The sequence below is a fragment of the Heliconius melpomene genome, chromosome 12 (genome assembly GCF_056956725.1).
Source record: "Heliconius melpomene rosina isolate 202511_hmr_F chromosome 12, ASM5695672v1, whole genome shotgun sequence".
Lineage (NCBI taxonomy): Eukaryota > Metazoa > Arthropoda > Insecta > Lepidoptera > Nymphalidae > Heliconius > Heliconius melpomene.
This window is the reverse complement of record NC_140400.1, coordinates 12,830,184-12,849,319: the sequence shown is the minus strand read 5'-3', so window position 1 is coordinate 12,849,319 and position 19,136 is coordinate 12,830,184. Positions and strand designations below refer to the sequence as shown.

The following is a 19,136-nucleotide window of genomic DNA, read 5'->3' as shown; positions in this document are numbered from 1 at the left end:
AAATAGAATGCATTGGCCGGGAATCGAACCCGGGCTGCCCGCGTGGCAGGCGAGCATTCTACCACTGAACCACCGATGACTGCTCATGACGCGCTTGTATAAGCAAAACGTCGCGGGGCGCGTTTCGCAGCAAGGATGTTTTGATATTGTAACAACTTCTAAAGTACTTATTAAAATGAAAAAACAGTAAAAGACAGTTTTGATCTACATTAAATGGCCAACGTAACTAATATACTTATTTATATGCTGAGAGTAAGGGATAAGTAAAACTTGAGTCGGCACAGCTGATGAGTCAACCGCGAAATGTGTCAACAATTAAATGCGTTTTTCTCTAAAACTATTCGCAATTTCGAAATAGTTTAAAAAGTAAATTTTATCTTCGTTTAACGTAGAAATTTAATAAAGTATTTTAAAGGATAAGGATTAATACCATTATGGAAAAATATCCCTCACAATAAAAAAGATATTGAAATTACTATTTTTAGACAGAAATATGATCACTACACGTTATTCTTAAAAGATAAAAATATGCTGTCGCGGACTTTTTTGTAGATCTTATTAAGAGGAACAATACTCCAGTACATTATTTTCATGTAGTACTTACCATTAAAGCAGCGCATGCGCGAAAGTGTCTCAACGGGTAGGACTTTAGACACATTTATCGTATTTATGTTAATTTACATAAGAATGTACAAATAATAAACTATATATAAACCTTTCCTGAGAAATACTCGACCTAATGGTGAAAACCGCATAAAAATCCGTTGGGTGGTATAGAAGAAGAAGAGTTAGAAAGTTCAGACAGACACGAAAAGCGACTTTGTTTTATAAGATTTATAAGATATAGGATAGGATGACTAATGAATAGGTTAAAGGTACACTAACTTTTGAGAAACTGAATTTTCATAATCTATTTATTGGTCTTACTACCTACTATTTTAATTTAAATAATATTTTTGATAAAACATGTATTTAAACGATGTTAAGCTGTGTGTTAAAAACTAATATCAGATTCGATTTCCCTAGGGAACCTAATGTTAAGACACTCCGTTTCCCACCTTCCGCCGAATGTCCGTGGCGTTACTAAAATGTACGAGTAAATAAATAAAACATAGTTGATATGTCATATACACAATTATTTATGTTTCAAAAACTATCGTTTCAATATCAAGCTCGTCGCTTCCTAACCGAAACTTTGATGAAAGGCGCTCCGAGCACAGTATTCAGTAAAATTAAACTGACCGTTGGGTAACTCTTGAACCTCTATTCGTTATCATTCAATGCGAATCCGGGTGGTTGTTTACCTACGAGACCAAAATATTTCATTGCTTTATATGTACATGTTTTTTTGGATCTGTGTTGAATCGTTATCCATATCTATATTATAAATTCGAAAGTAACTCTGTCTGTCTGTCTGTCTTTTACGCAATCAGGACCAAACCGCTAATTTAATTGTAATAAAATACTCATATAGAGATACTTGAGGGTCTCGGGATGAACATAGGATACTTTTTTTTCTCATATTTGTAATATTTTCGATATATACCAATATATTAAAATACTTATTAATTTGACATGCAATTTATTCTGCCATGTTAATAACAACCGTCGACCGTTGCTAAGCAACGATTTGCAAAGTTTGTTCTTAGAAAACGTCACCCAAAATGAGCTTACTTAACGCATTTCTCTATTGAAAACTGAAAATAATTTCATAAATATATCTAATAAATATTCGTATAATTCAAGTGGGCGTAGCCGCGTTGGGTCCACTAGTTTATTTATAAATCAAAAATTGTTGTCAGTTTGTTCTTTGATGTCTTCATATAGAGTCTGGAGATATAGCGGCACGGCTTGTTATTGACACTCATAAATTATAACTTATACGAGTAAGTTAAAGCTTAGAGAAAAATATATTTTTCTTTTGGCATTATTAAGTGCCTAGGTGTGGATTTAAATAATATTTATCATTTAAACGGTAAGCATTACTTGCTTCGGATTTTAGATCATTTAGGTACCAACAACAAATTCCTTTAACACAAAATAGACTGCCCAAATTTATAAGAAGCATAATCAGCAACATAGGAAACATTTATCTATATTAGTACCTAGTTATTAAAATAAACCGGTTAAGTGCGAGTCAGACTCGTTCACCGAGGTTTTACAGAAGCCAATTTCAGGATTATTGTAAATTTTCACTTTATAGCTTAGCTATTAAAAAGTGTAAATTTATTATGCAAAATTTATATTAGGCAGTATATTAAATACAAGACTTTAAACAATTAAATGGCTTAGCACACAGTTCAGCGTACCCAGCGCACCAAGCTGTGTGGATAGAAAAAAATGGAGAATTTTTAAATCCAAGCATTTTCTATCAATTGAATAAGGGAAAACTGCATGCAACGGCGTAGCCTACGGTCGGCGGCGGTCACTCTAAATCCAAATTCCAATCTTCTTGCTCAATGGGATTTGCTGATCGTACGGATGTGAGCGTCAGGCAGATCACGCCTCTGTTCCTAGTTACGATTCTACGATAGCGTGCAGGTTGGCAGTTTTAATTTACATTTTTTATTTTTGCTTACCACTGTACATTTGCTATTGGTAATTGCCTTAAATGTAAAACTTAAGTAAAATAAAATTTAAAAAATATTTATTTCATCAAATTTATAGTGTCATAAAACTTCTTGTCTTTTGATGATTAGAAAGTCAGTCATCTTTTAAAAATATATGCATTGAAAATTATACATTTACTACTTTTTTTATAAAAACTAGATATCATCGGTTACATTTCAAATATGTATAATAAATTAATTATAGTATTTCTACACCTTACTCGTATGACCACATACATTTTAATTACGAATATATCGTGGAATATTTCGCTTCACTTTGTCGCTTTGCATCTCGACGTCAGTTCTCTTACCCATTTACCTAATGTTCCAAAATCAAACTGTACTCTATTGAAATAGAAAATAAATGTAAGTAACATTTAAATAATAATAATTATTATTATATATTAGATATTTCACTCAACAGATATTAATTAAAGATACTACTAAGTACCCTTATTAACAAAAATTGATCAATGAAAAAATACTTTAATTATCGAGTGTACTAATTTTGGTATAACATGTGTATTATTACTGTATGTACCGGACGGGCGGAACTCAAGTGAATGAGCCGCTGACGCCCTGCACACTATAGGTTCCAGATCATGGGAACACGGAGTATGCTGAGACCCCAAGACGTTCTTGTGAGTCGTTCTTGTGAGACGTTCTTGTGAGTCGTTCTTGTGAGACGTTCTTGTGAGACGTTCTTGTGAGACGTTCTTGTGAGACGTTCTTGGGAGTCCTTCTTGTGAGACGTTCTTGCGAGACGTTCTTGCTATACATTGAAACAAGATACTGAAACAGGATGTTGAAACAGGATATTGAAACAAGATGTTGATCACTGTATAACGGTCGGTGACTGTCGGCTCTATTCGTGTCTTGTTCCGATTCTATCTTCTTCCTGTTGTGCTCACCGTTGATTGCCGACTGTCTCTGTCTCGCCCGACGCGCACCTCCGTTGCGCGGAGCTAAACGGTAACGAGAGCCGCGAGCCACCGAGCCGTTTTATCTTTATTTACAACAATATTTTTACTATGATTATCACACATTTACATTTATATTTTAATAACTAAAAATCGGATGTTTTTACAATTTATACATATTAAAAGAACATAAAAATATCTATCTATCTATGTATAAAACATTATACTATTTAAGTATTATCTATTATTAAATTACGAAAAATGCTGTTACGATGACGAATTTTACATGAGTTTTTACAATGAAAATTCTCTCTAAAATTAATTACACACATTAGGAATATACAAATCTGTTATTTTGTTACAGAAAACTATGACAAACAATAATTAATAATAAAATTTACTATACGGAAGTTACTATTATATAAAAAGCGATTAATGCGGCAAATCATAGTACAACTATACAAATAAGATATAAAGTCGAAAATTATTATCTAAAACGGAACCCAAATCTATTTATATTTATTATTTAATGTAATTACTTATTTACAAAGGAAAAAACACTATTAATTTAGAAAAGACACTAATAATAACATTCAAAATTACGAGAGTGGTATGACGTCACTTTTTGCCAAACTAAACAGTCTCTAACATGTTGTGACGAGTTCACAGCCGATGATGCGCGTCGGTTGTCGCGAACATTTCTCCCGCCGTGCAGAATCAGGTCTCGATGTGATGCTGCATCTTTCCCGCGGTGAGCGACGACGTCTTCTTACTTTGGAAGCGGAACGAGTTTTTTGGTTGGCCTTTTCAGAAGACCACCCTTAGTGCGTACTTCAACTATTCGCACTTGTCCATCTGCACCTGGATATACTTTTTCTATGCGTCCTCTTGGCCACGTATTTCTTGGAAGTTGTGAGTCGGCTATAAGTACCGGGTCACCTATTTCATAAGTAGGGCCTCGACCATGAGGCTCCCGCCGGTGTTGAAGTTCAGGGAGATATTCGCGAACCCAGCGTCTCCAAAACATGTCCGCTAATATCTGTGAGCGTCTCCACTGCTTTTTGCTATCGATGTCGTCCTCACTAAATGTGCCAGGTACAGGTAGACGAGCTGAACCCCCAAGTAAAAAGTGATTGGGTGTTATAGATTCTTCGTCGTCATTGTTTACAGAAACATGTGTGAGGGGACGACTATTCACAGTATATTCTACTTCGCAGAGTAATGTAGCCAAAATTTCTTCTCGGGGATATCTCTCACGAAGAATAGTGTATAGAGCTGTTTTCACGCAGCGAACAAGACGTTCCCATGCGCCTCCCATGAATGGTGCAGATGGTGTTATGAAACGCCATGCGATGCCTCGACGACTGGCTTCTTCTTTGAATGCTTCTCGAAGTTCTTTGTCTGCTCCATGCATGTTTGTACCATTATCTGAGTAAATTTCGGAAGGACGTCCTCGACGTGCAGCGAATCTTCGCAATGCAAGTATGGCAGAGTCTGCGCTTAAGCTGGCGGCGATTTCCAGGTGAACTGCTCTAGTGGTAAGACACGTGAAGAGTGCGACGTAACGTTTTCACGTGTTGTCTGCCGACGACTACTGTGAGAGGGCCAAAATAATCTAAGCCGGTGTATGTAAATGGTCTTCGATGATGAGCGAGACGGGATTTAGGATGATCACCCGTAGAAGGCTGTGGGGGTTGTGCCTTGCGAATACGACACTTGAGGCACTGATGAACTATCCTTTTCACGGTGGGACGAAGACGAATTACCCAAAAATGTTGACGTACTTCATTTACTATTATTTCGGTGCTGCTGTGGTGAAGACAACGGTGGGTCCAATCAATATATAACTGTGTGATGTAGTTATCTCCATCTAAGACTTGTGGTTTCTTTGTTTCGTCTTTTATTCCCTCGGCGGCGGCTATACGGCTGCGAAGAACGACAATGTCATCTCGGAGTTCTACGGGTAATGAATGAAGGCGACTTTGTTTGGCAATAGTCCTGTTGTATCTTAAGTCTGTGATATCTTCATTGAAAGATTCTTCTTGAGATGTTCGGATGAGAAGATTTTCTGCTTTTGTAATGTACTTCGAATCCAATATCAGAAAATTGTTGGAATCCATAGATTTCTTGCTATGTAGAGTAGTAGATTTCTTTTGCAATGTTTCTCTTCGTTTGTTCCACGTAGGATCTGATTCCATATTTCTACGTGTTCGCTTATAAAAGATCTTCTCTTTTTTATTTCTGCAAATATCTAAAAATTGCAAGACTCTAGCTGTGGCACGAAGTAGTCGCTCCCATTTTGAGAAGCGTTGTGGATCAGGAATTGCTTCACGTAATTTTGTCTTCAGCTGGAGTTCTTTAACGGTAAAAGTATGTTCTTCACCAGTATTATTTGACACGACCGGTTTTTCGATAGGCCAGGTACTCGGATTTTCTTTCAAGAAGGCAGGCCCGTGATACCATTCATGATCAGCTCCAAAATCAGATGGTACTTCTCTGGTGGCTATATCGGCGACATTGAGCTTAGAAGGTACCCAACGCCATTCTTCAACTTTGGTATATTCTTCAATGGCTGCTAGTCTATGTGCGACAAATGGCTTATAAGACCTGGCTCCATTTCTTATCCACGTCAGAACTGTCTTACTGTCTGTCCAAAAGATTTTGCATTCCGGCGCAATACGATGTTCTTTTATGACAGCTTCTGCTATGCGAACTCCCATGACGGCTGCTTGTAGTTCTAAACGAGGAATTGACATAACCTTGAGCGGGGCTACTTTCGCTTTAGCCATGATCATGTTGACTTGGACTTTTCCATCCGGAGCAACCACCCTCCAGTAGGCAGCTGCTGCGTAGGCTGTTTCACTGGCGTCGCTGAATATATGTAGTTGTACAGATGTGGCATCACTATAACCAGAGTAGCATCGAGGTAAGCTCACATTTTTCAATTTCTGAAGGTGTAGCATCCATTCTGCCCACTGCTTGGAAAGATCTTCATCCAGATGTTGATCCCAATCTATAATTCTTCGCCAAGATTCTTGAAGAATTTGTTTAGCACGAATAGTAACGGGTGAAGCGAAACCAAGTGGGTCATAGAGTGACATAACTATCTTCAGAGCTTCTCTCTTCGTAGGAGCTGTTTTCTTTAATAAACTGGGCGGTAATCTTGCTAGTTTTAAATTGAATCGTAATTCATCGGTTGACGGTCTCCACATTAAACCCAAAATCTTTTCTTCTTTGGTACCCAGGTTAATAGTTTCTGTCATATTTGATTGTTTTTCAAGTTCATTTATTATTTTCGGGATATTTGAAACCCACTTGCAGAGTTTGAAACAAGCTTCTCCGTGGATATGTTGGACCTTTTTGGAAGTTTCTATAGCTTCTTCTATACTTCGGAAACTGTCTAGGTAGTCATCCATATAGTGGTTGTGGATGATAGCTTCCACTGCTTCTGGATGCGTGTCGATGTACCTTTTTGCGTTCCAATCTTTAGCGAATATCGCGGTGCATGGTGAACTCGCAGCTCCAAATATAAGCGACGTCATGCGATATTCTTCAGGAGTTCCCTCCCGCCGGTGTCCTCTCCACAGGTAGCGAAGGGCATCCCTATCTTGAGGTCTTACTTTGACTTGCATAAACATTTCGGCTATGTCGGCTGATACAGCGAAAGCATGACGGCGAAATCTCATCATGACTCCAGGAAGCGATTGAAGAAGGTCTGGTCCAGTCAAGAGGAAATCGTTTAGTGACATACCTTTGGTTTTAGCAGCGGCGTCGTGAACAATGCGAAGCTTCTCTGGTTTAGCCGGGTTTTGCACGTCGAAGTGTGGCAGGTACCATGTTCTGCCTGGAGAGATACTTTTAGGTGCCACCTCAGCGTAGCCCTTCTGGACGAGTGATTCCATTTGTTCGGTGTATCTCCTTTTCAGTTCAGGATCACGATCAATTTTTCTCTCTATTGATATGAGCCTCTTCAGCGCCGACTCATAATTATTAACCATGATGCTGTTCTCTGATTTCCATAAAAGTGTGGTTTCAACATGCCCATCTTGTAAACGGTGTGTGTGTTTCTTCAAAATGTTTTCAGCCTTTATTTCTGGATCAGAGTCTGGCCGACGCGGATTAATGATAAGAGATTCCAAGGCAAAGTAATCTCTCAGTTGTTCATCCATTCTATCTTCAATAGCAGTAACTTGATTGACGAAATGGATTTTCTGACCCAATGTCCTATTGTGCGCACCATGTAGCACCCACCCGAGCGACGTGAGTGAAGCGATTGGTTGGTTCTTCGGTCCTATACGGACATCTTCGGCGAGTAGTAAATTCCAATTGTCTTGACCAATTAGAATTTTAGGCGTGGCTGAGTCGTAGGTGAGCTGGTTCTTCAAATCTATTAGATGATCGCAGGCAGCTAAGTCTTCTTCACGAATTGTTTGCGGGGAAAGATTAAGATGCGGAACGGTACGAGCTGTAAAGCTAATCTTCTTTTTCTGTGAATTAGCAAGTGTCACGGTAACACGCCTTGATCCCGGCGTTTCAATAACTATATCCCCGATTGCTTCCATCTTTAAAGGATCCAGCCGTCCCTCAGCACCGACTTCCTTTGCCAAAGCTTCATCTATGAGAGATACAGTTGATCCGTCGTCTAATAGAGCGTATGCGGAGGTTTCTCCCGCCGGTCCATGAACTCTGACTGGTATGATTTTAAGATAAGCATGCGCCTTTGACGGTACCCATGCGTTGGCCACGGTTTCCTTTTCTTCTTGTTGATTTCGAATTTCTGATTTCTCCTTTTTATCATAGTGTAGTAATCGATGATGAGTACCGATGCATCCCTTAATATTGCACTTCTGTGGTTTACAGGAATGTCCTGATTGTCGGAACCGCAGGCATCTGAAGCACAGTCGGTGTTCTTTGGCGAGTTCCCATCTTTTATCTGAGTTGGCATCTTGAAATTTCTTGCAGCTAATACTGTGATGACCTTCTTTGTTACAAATTTTGCACGTACTTTTCACCATTCCATGAAATCTATTAGTTTTCCTTTCTTCGGTAGTATTGTGCGTTCTATGTATCACACGACGAGTAGGCTCTGAGTGCGGGATCTCTGTTGAATAAGGTGTGCGACATGCTGCTTGTTTGGTGAGAAACTCGCTGAAGTGCGTCAGGTCTGGTTTGAATATAGATGCTTGTTCCTCGTACCACCTGGTACATAACGACGATGGTAGCTTTTCACGAAGGGCCCTCGTTATATCTGGCGCAGTGATAAAGTTGTGTAAATCGAGGGCGCGAAACAGATTGACACTGCTTCTTACCTTATTGGCGAATGCATGTATCTCCTTTGGATTGTCAGCACAACGAGGTAGAGATCGAAGCTTGTCATATTCACTATATGCGATTGCATCTGGACGACCGAAATTCATTTCAAGCTCTTCTATGATGGCATCCGGTTTTGAATGAGCTATGAGTTGTGTGTCGACGACTTCCAATGCTTTTCCAGTTAGGCTTCTTCGAATTCTGGCTGTATTTTCAACTTCATTGAAGTATCCCTTAGTGTTTTCATATATGGCCCTGTATGATAGCCATTCATTTAACACTCCACTATATGTAGGAAGATCCATGATGACTTTGGACGCGACGGGAAAATTGTATGACGATGATGGAGGTAACATTGTAGGTTTAGGTACCTCTGTTTTCATACACAACGATGTAGGAGCGGTTTCGGCTTTTTCGCATCTTTTCTTCAAATTTTCTATTTCCTTTTTTAGCTCCTCTATTTCCTTTGTTGAATCTCTCTGTATTGCTTGTTGATTTTCGGAATTGTTGCCGATATTCGGATGTTGAGGCATTCTATAGCATGACGGCACTGGATGTGGTTGCCTCGGAACATCTGCACATGGTGTAAGTGATTTTTGTACGATTTGTGCATTATCTTCAATCCAGGAGCTAACGTAGTCGGTTTTCGATATATTATCTTCCTGGGATTCTGAACTATCTGATTCAGCATCTTCCAGAGCTATTTGCGCGAGTTCAAGCTTGATGCGAAGTATTTCTTCACGAGCATTTCTTGCTCTACGTCTGGATTTCGTAGACTTCTTCGAGTTTGCACGTTTCGAAGTTGTCGACTTTATTTGTGTGCCTTCAAATTGTTCCTCCTTGTTAATTGAAATAATTCTTGAGTCTTCCTTTTCGTCACTTGGTACTATTAAGTTCTTTTCTATTTCGGAATCCTCTTGTGTATTCGTAGGCGGGTGTGTCACCTCTGTGTGACTAGATGAAGGGTCGGCTTCATATCTCAATCCCTCGGATCGACCTCTTGATCTTGTGATAGGCATCTTAGTAAAAACCTACGATAATTGGTAAAACTTACCAAGACGAAACGATAATACTCGAAGGCGGATGCACGAAGATTCTCGGAGACGAACGACGACACACGAAGGCGGATGTCGGAGGATGATGCACGAACACTCACGAAGACTTACGATAATACTCGAAGGCGGATGCACGAACACTCACGACGTGACTTACGGCGCGATAGATGTCAGCGCAGTAGCGAGCACGACAGTCAATGCGGACGCCAACGGAGGCGGCGGAGAGCGCAGCGGAGAGCGCTATGTGACGGAGAACACTGCGCGACGGAGAGCACTGCGCGATGTAGTACGATAATACTCGAAGGCGGATGCACGAAGGTTCTCGAACACTCACGATAACACTCGAAGGCGGATGTCAGAGGCTGATGCACGAACACTCACGAAGACTCACGATAACACTCGAAGGCGGATGTCAGAGGCTGATGCACGAACACTCACGAAGACTACAGGCGAGTAAGGCGACTTCAGCACAGTTGCGAGCGCGACAGTCAATACGGAATATACTGCGCGATGGAGCACGGCGCGACGGAGAGCACTACGCGATGGAGCACTTACGAAGACTCACGAAGGCGGATGCACAAAACACTCACGACGTGACGGGATATGTGACGTCAGCGCAGTTGCGAGCGCGACAGTCGATACGGATGCGAAACGCGACGGCGAATGCGTTTGCGAGCGCGACGGAAAACACTGCGCGATAGAGTACTGCGCGACGGAGCACTTGCGCGACGGAGCACTGCGATAACTTGCACGATGACGGATGATGCTTCAGCTTCGGTGAGGAGTCCCCAGATCCAGCTCGAAGGACCAGCACGTTGTACCGGACGGGCGGAACTCAAGTGAATGAGCCGCTGACGCCCTGCACACTATAGGTTCCAGATCATGGGAACACGGAGTATGCTGAGACCCCAAGACGTTCTTGTGAGTCGTTCTTGTGAGACGTTCTTGTGAGTCGTTCTTGTGAGACGTTCTTGTGAGACGTTCTTGTGAGACGTTCTTGTGAGACGTTCTTGGGAGTCCTTCTTGTGAGACGTTCTTGCGAGACGTTCTTGCTATACATTGAAACAAGATACTGAAACAGGATGTTGAAACAGGATATTGAAACAAGATGTTGATCACTGTATAACGGTCGGTGACTGTCGGCTCTATTCGTGTCTTGTTCCGATTCTATCTTCTTCCTGTTGTGCTCACCGTTGATTGCCGACTGTCTCTGTCTCGCCCGACGCGCACCTCCGTTGCGCGGAGCTAAACGGTAACGAGAGCCGCGAGCCACCGAGCCGTTTTATCTTTATTTACAACAATATTTTTACTATGATTATCACACATTTACATTTATATTTTAATAACTAAAAATCGGATGTTTTTACAATTTATACATATTAAAAGAACATAAAAATATCTATCTATCTATGTATAAAACATTATACTATTTAAGTATTATCTATTATTAAATTACGAAAAATGCTGTTACGATGACGAATTTTACATGAGTTTTTACAATGAAAATTCTCTCTAAAATTAATTACACACATTAGGAATATACAAATCTGTTATTTTGTTACAGAAAACTATGACAAACAATAATTAATAATAAAATTTACTATACGGAAGTTACTATTATATAAAAAGCGATTAATGCGGCAAATCATAGTACAACTATACAAATAAGATATAAAGTCGAAAATTATTATCTAAAACGGAACCCAAATCTATTTATATTTATTATTTAATGTAATTACTTATTTACAAAGGAAAAAACACTATTAATTTAGAAAAGACACTAATAATAACATTCAAAATTACGAGAGTGGTATGACGTCACTTTTTGCCAAACTAAACAGTCTCTAACATGTTGTGACGAGTTCACAGCCGATGATGCGCGTCGGTTGTCGCGAACACTGTAAGTAACCATTAGTCAGCTTCATTAACTGAAGACACTTCTTATCTTAACAAGTATTTTTATTTAAAAGTTGTGCATCTAAATTAAATGCATTTTTGCAATGCAATATTTTTTTGTCTTTTCTAAAGTTGGGTGAAAACTACTATACTAATATTTATAGCAATAAATAAAACAATATGCATTTTTTGCATGGAACTTATCGCAATATATTTAAGATTTCTACATAAATAACTACCCTTATACATAAAAAAAATGAGAAATCTAACTAAAATAACGTATAATTAGTTTACCAGGTACCATTTCCTCTCCATACATGTCTTTTAGGGCAAGTTAAAATTATAATTTGAATACAAAGACCGTATTCAGTGGGTGACTCTCATAGCCTCAACACCTACCCTAATGCTCGCAATGATCTCGAGTCACGTGTGAACGGCCGTAAATATCAGACTAAAACAGCGAGCATTACTTACACGCGCACCAACTTTACGTACTGCGAAGGTGAATGAATGGGTGTCCCAATTTATGTTGATTTTATCACCCGCACATGTGCGAATGGAGGAGAAAATTTTACTATCCACATCGTGGAACGTATATGTTATTAGAATAACAAAGGAAAATATGTTAGGGGAGTAAGTGAAACATGTCTGTCACGAGTTTTCTTTACTTGATCAATGGTAGATTAAATTTACCGCCAAGTTGTTATTTGCAGTGTGTAAGCAGTGTTAAAACACTCCGCTCCCTACTTTCCACCGAATTCTGAAGGCATTGCGTATTAAGTTAATCGAACGCACAACTTGCATTCATTTATTACGTAATTTTTAGTAACTTACACATTTTCGTTTCGTAATGGGATATTCATATAGAATATTGTATATACATATAAATGGCATTTGAGTAAATTATATAGAAACGCACGTGAAATAAAGTTTATATTAATAATATAAAAAAAATAAGATTAAAATAAATAAATTTAGGAAAAGCTACCTGCATTGTTTACTATAGTTAGAGCTGCTCGCGTCTTGCCGGCAGCTGTGACGTAGCACCACCCTCATGAATTATTTAATAGGGAATCGTCCTTCGTCAGACATTTGAATTATTTTGAAATCCTTGCTCGTGCATAATTAGCTCTACGGCATCCCTTGACACTTTACGGAGAAAACTTAGAGGTCTAATTTACGATAAGGTTATAAAAAGTTTTATTTACATATTTTTACATTTTTGATGTTGTTTTATGTTTTATTATGCTGCCGTAATAATAATATCTACTTATCTTAGTTACAATTCGGGAATTTTTGTTGGGAAACTGAAGGTTTTGTCTGTGCAATTTTAGACGAAGTTATCAAAATACGAAACTACCAGAGACATATTATGAAAGATGGTAATATCGATATCTGTCAGGCGTGTCTTCGACATGGGGAGTCCCTCAGACATATTATCTCTAGTTGTTCTCTTCTTGCTAACGATGACAATTTGCATAGACACCGTCAAGCAGCCAAGATAATATACCAACAACTTGCTCGTCAATATGGTATTTTGGAATTAGACGTGCTATACTACAGGTAGAATGCTACGTCTGTTCTTGAATAGATGTGCTTTGCTCTACTGGGATCGGTCTATTGCTAACACATATATTGTTGCCAATAGACCTGATATGGTACTAGTAGACCGAGTGGCGCGCCGCGCAGTGATTGTTGACATGACCATCCCACACGATGTGTATATTCCACATGATGAGTAGAAAATGTCTTTACGAATTAGATTGGAGTGTATCTTGGTCAGTATCCAATGTGTCTGTGATACTGAAGACATATTTTTATTTCTACATATCATTTTATTACTTTAAAAAGCTACGCCATCTAAACAACTGTACAAGTAACTACATTCTCTATAGTTGACGGACGACATCTCTACGTGCACCAAGCATTTGAATTAGATTACACGGAACCAAATTGTTACTAGGACTATTTCTAGATGGCGCCTCACAGCAAAAACTTATATTAAAGCTCTACAGCTTTATACATAAAGTTTTATTTAAAAGGTTTAAAAGGTGTATAACGAACGGTATAGAACGGTGATAAGACAATAAAACAAAAAAAAAACAAATGTTAATAAAAATAACAACATCAATTGTTATCGGAATATAAAGTATATTTGTAAACTCTGACAGCTTCCTAGGACGTGTATAGCACAAAATAATTCATTTAATATCTTAGTAGAGTTATAAAAAATTTAATTATTCACAAATATTTCCACTCACAATAAAAACCAAGAAGGCTATTAGCCGTAACTCATAACGGCCAATTATTGAAAATTATATATAAGTGTGTACTCACTACTCGTAAAACAAAACAGTGTTTTTAGTGCCATCAAGTTTTATGACAGCTCTCCGTATACGACTGTAGCAGAAATAAAACGAGTTTCCACGACTCTTGGAGCCTTGACGCAAAATACAAATCAAACCCTGGTGCTATATGCGCGAGAGTGAAGGTAATTGAGCTGTCAACTGAGATTAATGGTATTGCCTTTTAGCCGACTGTCGTAGGATAAGCAAGCTGGTTATCTGACAGGACACGTCAAATTATCTCTGAATGTTGCTCACGCGCCAGAGCATCGGCATTTCTAGTTTATATATACTTTTAGTTAGTTTTAGTTTATACGTCCTTTTTATTTTGACACTAGTGAAAGTATTCATTACGGTTTTTTTTTACATAATTAATTTTAATATTATTTTTTTGAGTCTTTTTTATAAACGTTTTAGTATTTTATTACTAAACTATTTTTAGTCTAGTTGAAATATAATTATGAGTAATGAATGATAACAAGCCTTATCGATGGCTGTAAGTTGAGGTTCGAGTCCCGCAGCGGACACCGCTCAAGCAGCCACATAACGCAAAGGTAGAGTACCCTCTTCCCTACCCACCTGGTGTCGCTATAAAGGCCAATAGGACTAACAGCATTAACCTCATGTTGGAAAAAAAGATAACACAGCTCTCTTTAAGACTGTCACCATATAGATCTTTATAATACAGTGCATACGGGTATGTAAGAGACGTGAGACAACGCATATGGTAATATATCATGTTTTAAGATAACATCACTGTAAGTATATCACAAGAACTGCATTCATCATGATTCTTGATATAGAAACGTTCATAAATTATGGAGTACCCAAGAAATCTTCTTAATATTTAACATTGTTTTCAAACGATAACTATGTCTACAGTTATCAAAAAAATTATTTACATAGAGTAAATGATATCGTAAGTAAAAATAGGTAGTTGTTGGCAACAAAAGTGTCTATATATCTCTTATATTTATATAAACGGTAACAACTCGTTCACAGCATGTAAGCACGTATTTTCATTTAAAATAAACATTAAAAATAAAAATAAAACAGAGTGTAAAGTATAGCATATTTTAGATAATGTTGGTAATGATGCAATAGCTAATGTAATTATAGTAGCGCGGATGAGAGCAAAATTATCCTTCTTAATATTCTTCGCGAGTTATAACAATCGCTTTTTTTTAAATCATTCAAGTTTCTCAGGATAGTTGTATTATGTAGGTGTTTTTAATGATTTTTTAATGGACAATGGCTACTCAGTATATTTTCTAAAACTACGATTTACTCTAAAATAAAATAGCAAAATTTAAGAAAATTACATATTATGAATTATGAACATTTAGTAAAAAGACTTCAGTAAAATATGTGAATTGAGAATGCTTAATAATTTTAAAGTAACCTTAATATAATATTCTTCTTTTGAGCATGGTTAACAATAGTTATTTATATGATTTTTAAATTTTATTTAAAGAAGAAATTCTAAATTTACAAAGCTAACAAACATATACATATACTTTAATATTTAAAGTTTTTTTATTATTATTACCTTATTATCGACGTCAACATTTTTTTTGTAGTTTTTATGACTTCCATCAATTTATTTACATAATACAACATGCTCGTTGGAATTCCACTTTTTTAAATAATGACACTAATTTGAATTTTAATGGATATCGATTTAAGATACCAATTAACTATATCATTTCATAAATGACGTGGTCCGTTCAAAATACAATAATATCAGTGATTAATAACGTATTTTACATTTGGTATTCATCATGGCGTCCACAATAAGGATTTATGATGTGCAATTATAGTAGAGCTAGAAGCAAAAACCACTAAAAAATATCCTGATTGACGTTCAAACGAGCGCTCCCGAGTAATCACTGCGAGGTTGTGTACACACTCTTATGAACAGAAGATACAAATATTATTTCTTGTTATAGTTATAAACAAAAATGAAGTAAAGCTCTATCCATATATTTAAGGAAAAATAATTATTATCTTATATATGTAAATAACATAAGAATTTTATTTATGCTTTGGATTTTCGGACATAAAGCTATACAAACTAATTATTTATTATTAAAGTATAAGTAGGTGAATTTGGATGAATTAGGACTACGTCATACTTGTTGTAATTTACTCAGCTAAAAATTACAATCATGTTTATTAAAACATAATTTCTAAAAACGCAGTGCAGTGCTCACTCTACTTGCAGTTATTTATGAACAATTCATATCTTTTTGTGCACCGTACCTAATAAAATTACATTATCTTATCTTTGAAGAATACTTTTAAATTGAAAATGCATCTGTCTATATCTAATCTTATTAGCGAAAGCCTAAGTACATACTACAATGTATGTTTCATTATATAAGTACAAGTAATATACATAAATTAAATATATAACAACAACATTATATCAAATAAAAACATCTAAAATAAAAATTCTTAATATTTTATTATTTTCAGCTAAATTGGAGCACTTTTACAATTGTGAAAAAAAGACGACGAGAGATTATCGTGAGTGTTATTAGCTAACAATTCATGGATTTCGATAAGTAAACTTTATCTAACGGAAAGACCTTAAATTATCTGTGGTTAAAAATACATAAATTAACTATAAATATGACGGTTTTGAAAATTTCCGATCTAAAATAATATTAAATTAAATAGTCTTCTTTTTCAACCTGCTTATTATAATTCATTGTGTTGTTTCTAAAAGTTAAACCAATTATTTTGAATCAACAAACTAATTCCATATTAAGATATATTAATTCAGTATTTTAATGTAAATTATTAGCATTGACCATTTACAACTTCAAGACAAGTCGAAATGTTGACAGCATTAACTATAATAAAAGTACTTAGCCTTAAAAAGCGGACGACATGCTGATGGAACACGAACGATATTATTTATCTGTGGGCTATAAAAAGTAAATTACAAGTATCTTGAAAGGCTGTACCTTTGTCATTTATAAAAAAACGTACATTATTACAATTAGGCGGTTTTTGCGCTTACTGAGCACAGTAATGATTAATGGCGTGCTAGACAATGACATTAAGTAACCAATTACAATCATTATCAATTTTATAAATAAATGTTTTTTATAGAAAATAAATTATGTGAAATTTAAGATTTTCGCGCACGAAAAGTCAAGCTTTTAAAATATTTTTTCCATTATCATCAAGCTTTTTCTATTGTAACCTAATATTATGGAGGCCATAGCGCTAAGAACTTCGCTCTACATTTTCTGCCATTGCTCTCTGTCTTACCATAACGGAGAAACAAGATTAATTTAAATACGTAAATAAATATAATAATAAATATTTAAATAAAAATATTTATGCATACTTAAATCGCGTGTCAAAAACTTTTAGGTTAATTAATTTAAACAATATGCTTACATATTAAATTATATTCATGCAAAACAAGGTTATTACTAATAATAGAACAGTATTATGTCTATTTTTGTACTAATAGTACCTATATTTAACACTCTTGGTCTTGTGAATATCACGACCACCTACAAGTTACTTTATGCGTCGGCTTCTTTAAACTGATACATGTCACACTTACTTGTGAATTAGAGTATGCCGCGTTCAACGGGAGAACACATCTGTCTATTGTAAAGAAACTAAAATACAATACAAAAGAATACAATTTCTTCTATATTATAATTTGAACTTTATTAAATTAAGTTTCTTATGTAAAAAAATCCTACTGTAATTCTGATTTAGTTCTGATTATAATATTAAAATGTATATATAAATTATTTTAATAATGTAAGTTTCTATTTGAATGAATATTTAAAAAAAAAATTATATATTTTATTGATGCAAAAAATTGGGATTTTCCTTGTTTATTCGCTTGCTTATCTTAAAGTGTCAAATCAATGTCAATGTCAAAATTTTTGATGTACGCCTCAAGCACAAGCTTCACTTTTAACACAAGCTTTGGCTCAATATAAATTTAATTTTAGAAAACTTAAGATTTTCGACAAAGCATAGTCAATCGACAATCAGCATATCAAAATACAGTCAGTTATAGTAATATTTTAATAAACAAATACAATAAAAAGACCGTAAAGTATCTAGTAAAACTATTCAAGCGACGCACCATAAGAAAAAAAACATGAAAATAAATATCCCTTATCGGTACAAACGATAATATAAGCATGTATTCGAGCCATTTATATCTGCCCCTCAAAGATCAATCATGTGTGCTTGGGTGGTACGCTACGCTAACTAAAATATTTATTCAGCGAAAGGTTCACAATGGCAACGTATTTCAAAGACGTGCGTATTGCCTAAAGCGTCCTGCCCGGCCTTACTGGACCGCACGTTATATGATAATAATATGCTAAATATATGTTATCATTATTATTATTGTATTATGTCTATATTAAGATAATAATTATATATTTTTTATGTTTGCTTTTGATCGCGCCGTTGACTTGCCTTCATAAAGTAAAGATTGACTCATATCATGCACAACCAAAGCACCATTTTTTTTATATACTGATATATATATTACATTTATAAATAGTTAAAATATTGAAAAAATTGCATGAACTTTTATTACAATGGTTCTTTATAATTAAAATATCTATAGCTATCTAATAAATACAAAACTCATAGACAAAGGTTATTCTCGAACAAGTTTTACAATTTACTCTAACAAATTGACCGTTCAATTACCTTGTACGTAGTAATAGCAATATGACTTGTTCTATAACGACTAAACTACAAACATGTTTCTTACAACATAAAAACAAGAGGCAGGTTACGCAAGAATGGTTGCCAACAAAAAGTAAATATAGACTCCCTTTAAGTTAAGTTCTAGGAAGTTCAACAGCCTGGCAAACCGGAAAGGGAATCCTTCCAGTTATAATTGTATCGACCACACCTATAAGCAGTCGGTACGTAACTACGTATTTTAAATAAGGCATAATATTTTCTAATCACGTACCAAATAGTAAATATATTTTATAA

General features: G+C 36.1%; 2 protein-coding genes across 2 annotated transcripts; both read right to left on the bottom strand.

The window, feature by feature from the left end:
• Positions 1 to 4,298: 4,298 nt before the first annotated feature.
• Positions 4,299 to 4,943, bottom strand: LOC146533954 (uncharacterized). Its single transcript, XM_085193831.1, has one exon. It carries the CDS (start codon positions 4,941 to 4,943, stop codon positions 4,299 to 4,301), a length of 645 nt encoding a protein of 214 aa, XP_085049957.1.
• A 118-nt stretch (positions 4,944 to 5,061) lies between these two features.
• On the bottom strand, positions 5,062 to 9,858 carry LOC146533953 (uncharacterized). Its single transcript, XM_085193813.1, has one exon. The coding sequence runs from the start codon at positions 9,856 to 9,858 to the stop codon at positions 5,062 to 5,064; it is 4,797 nt and encodes a 1,598-aa protein (XP_085049939.1).
• Positions 9,859 to 19,136: the final 9,278 nt, after the last annotated feature.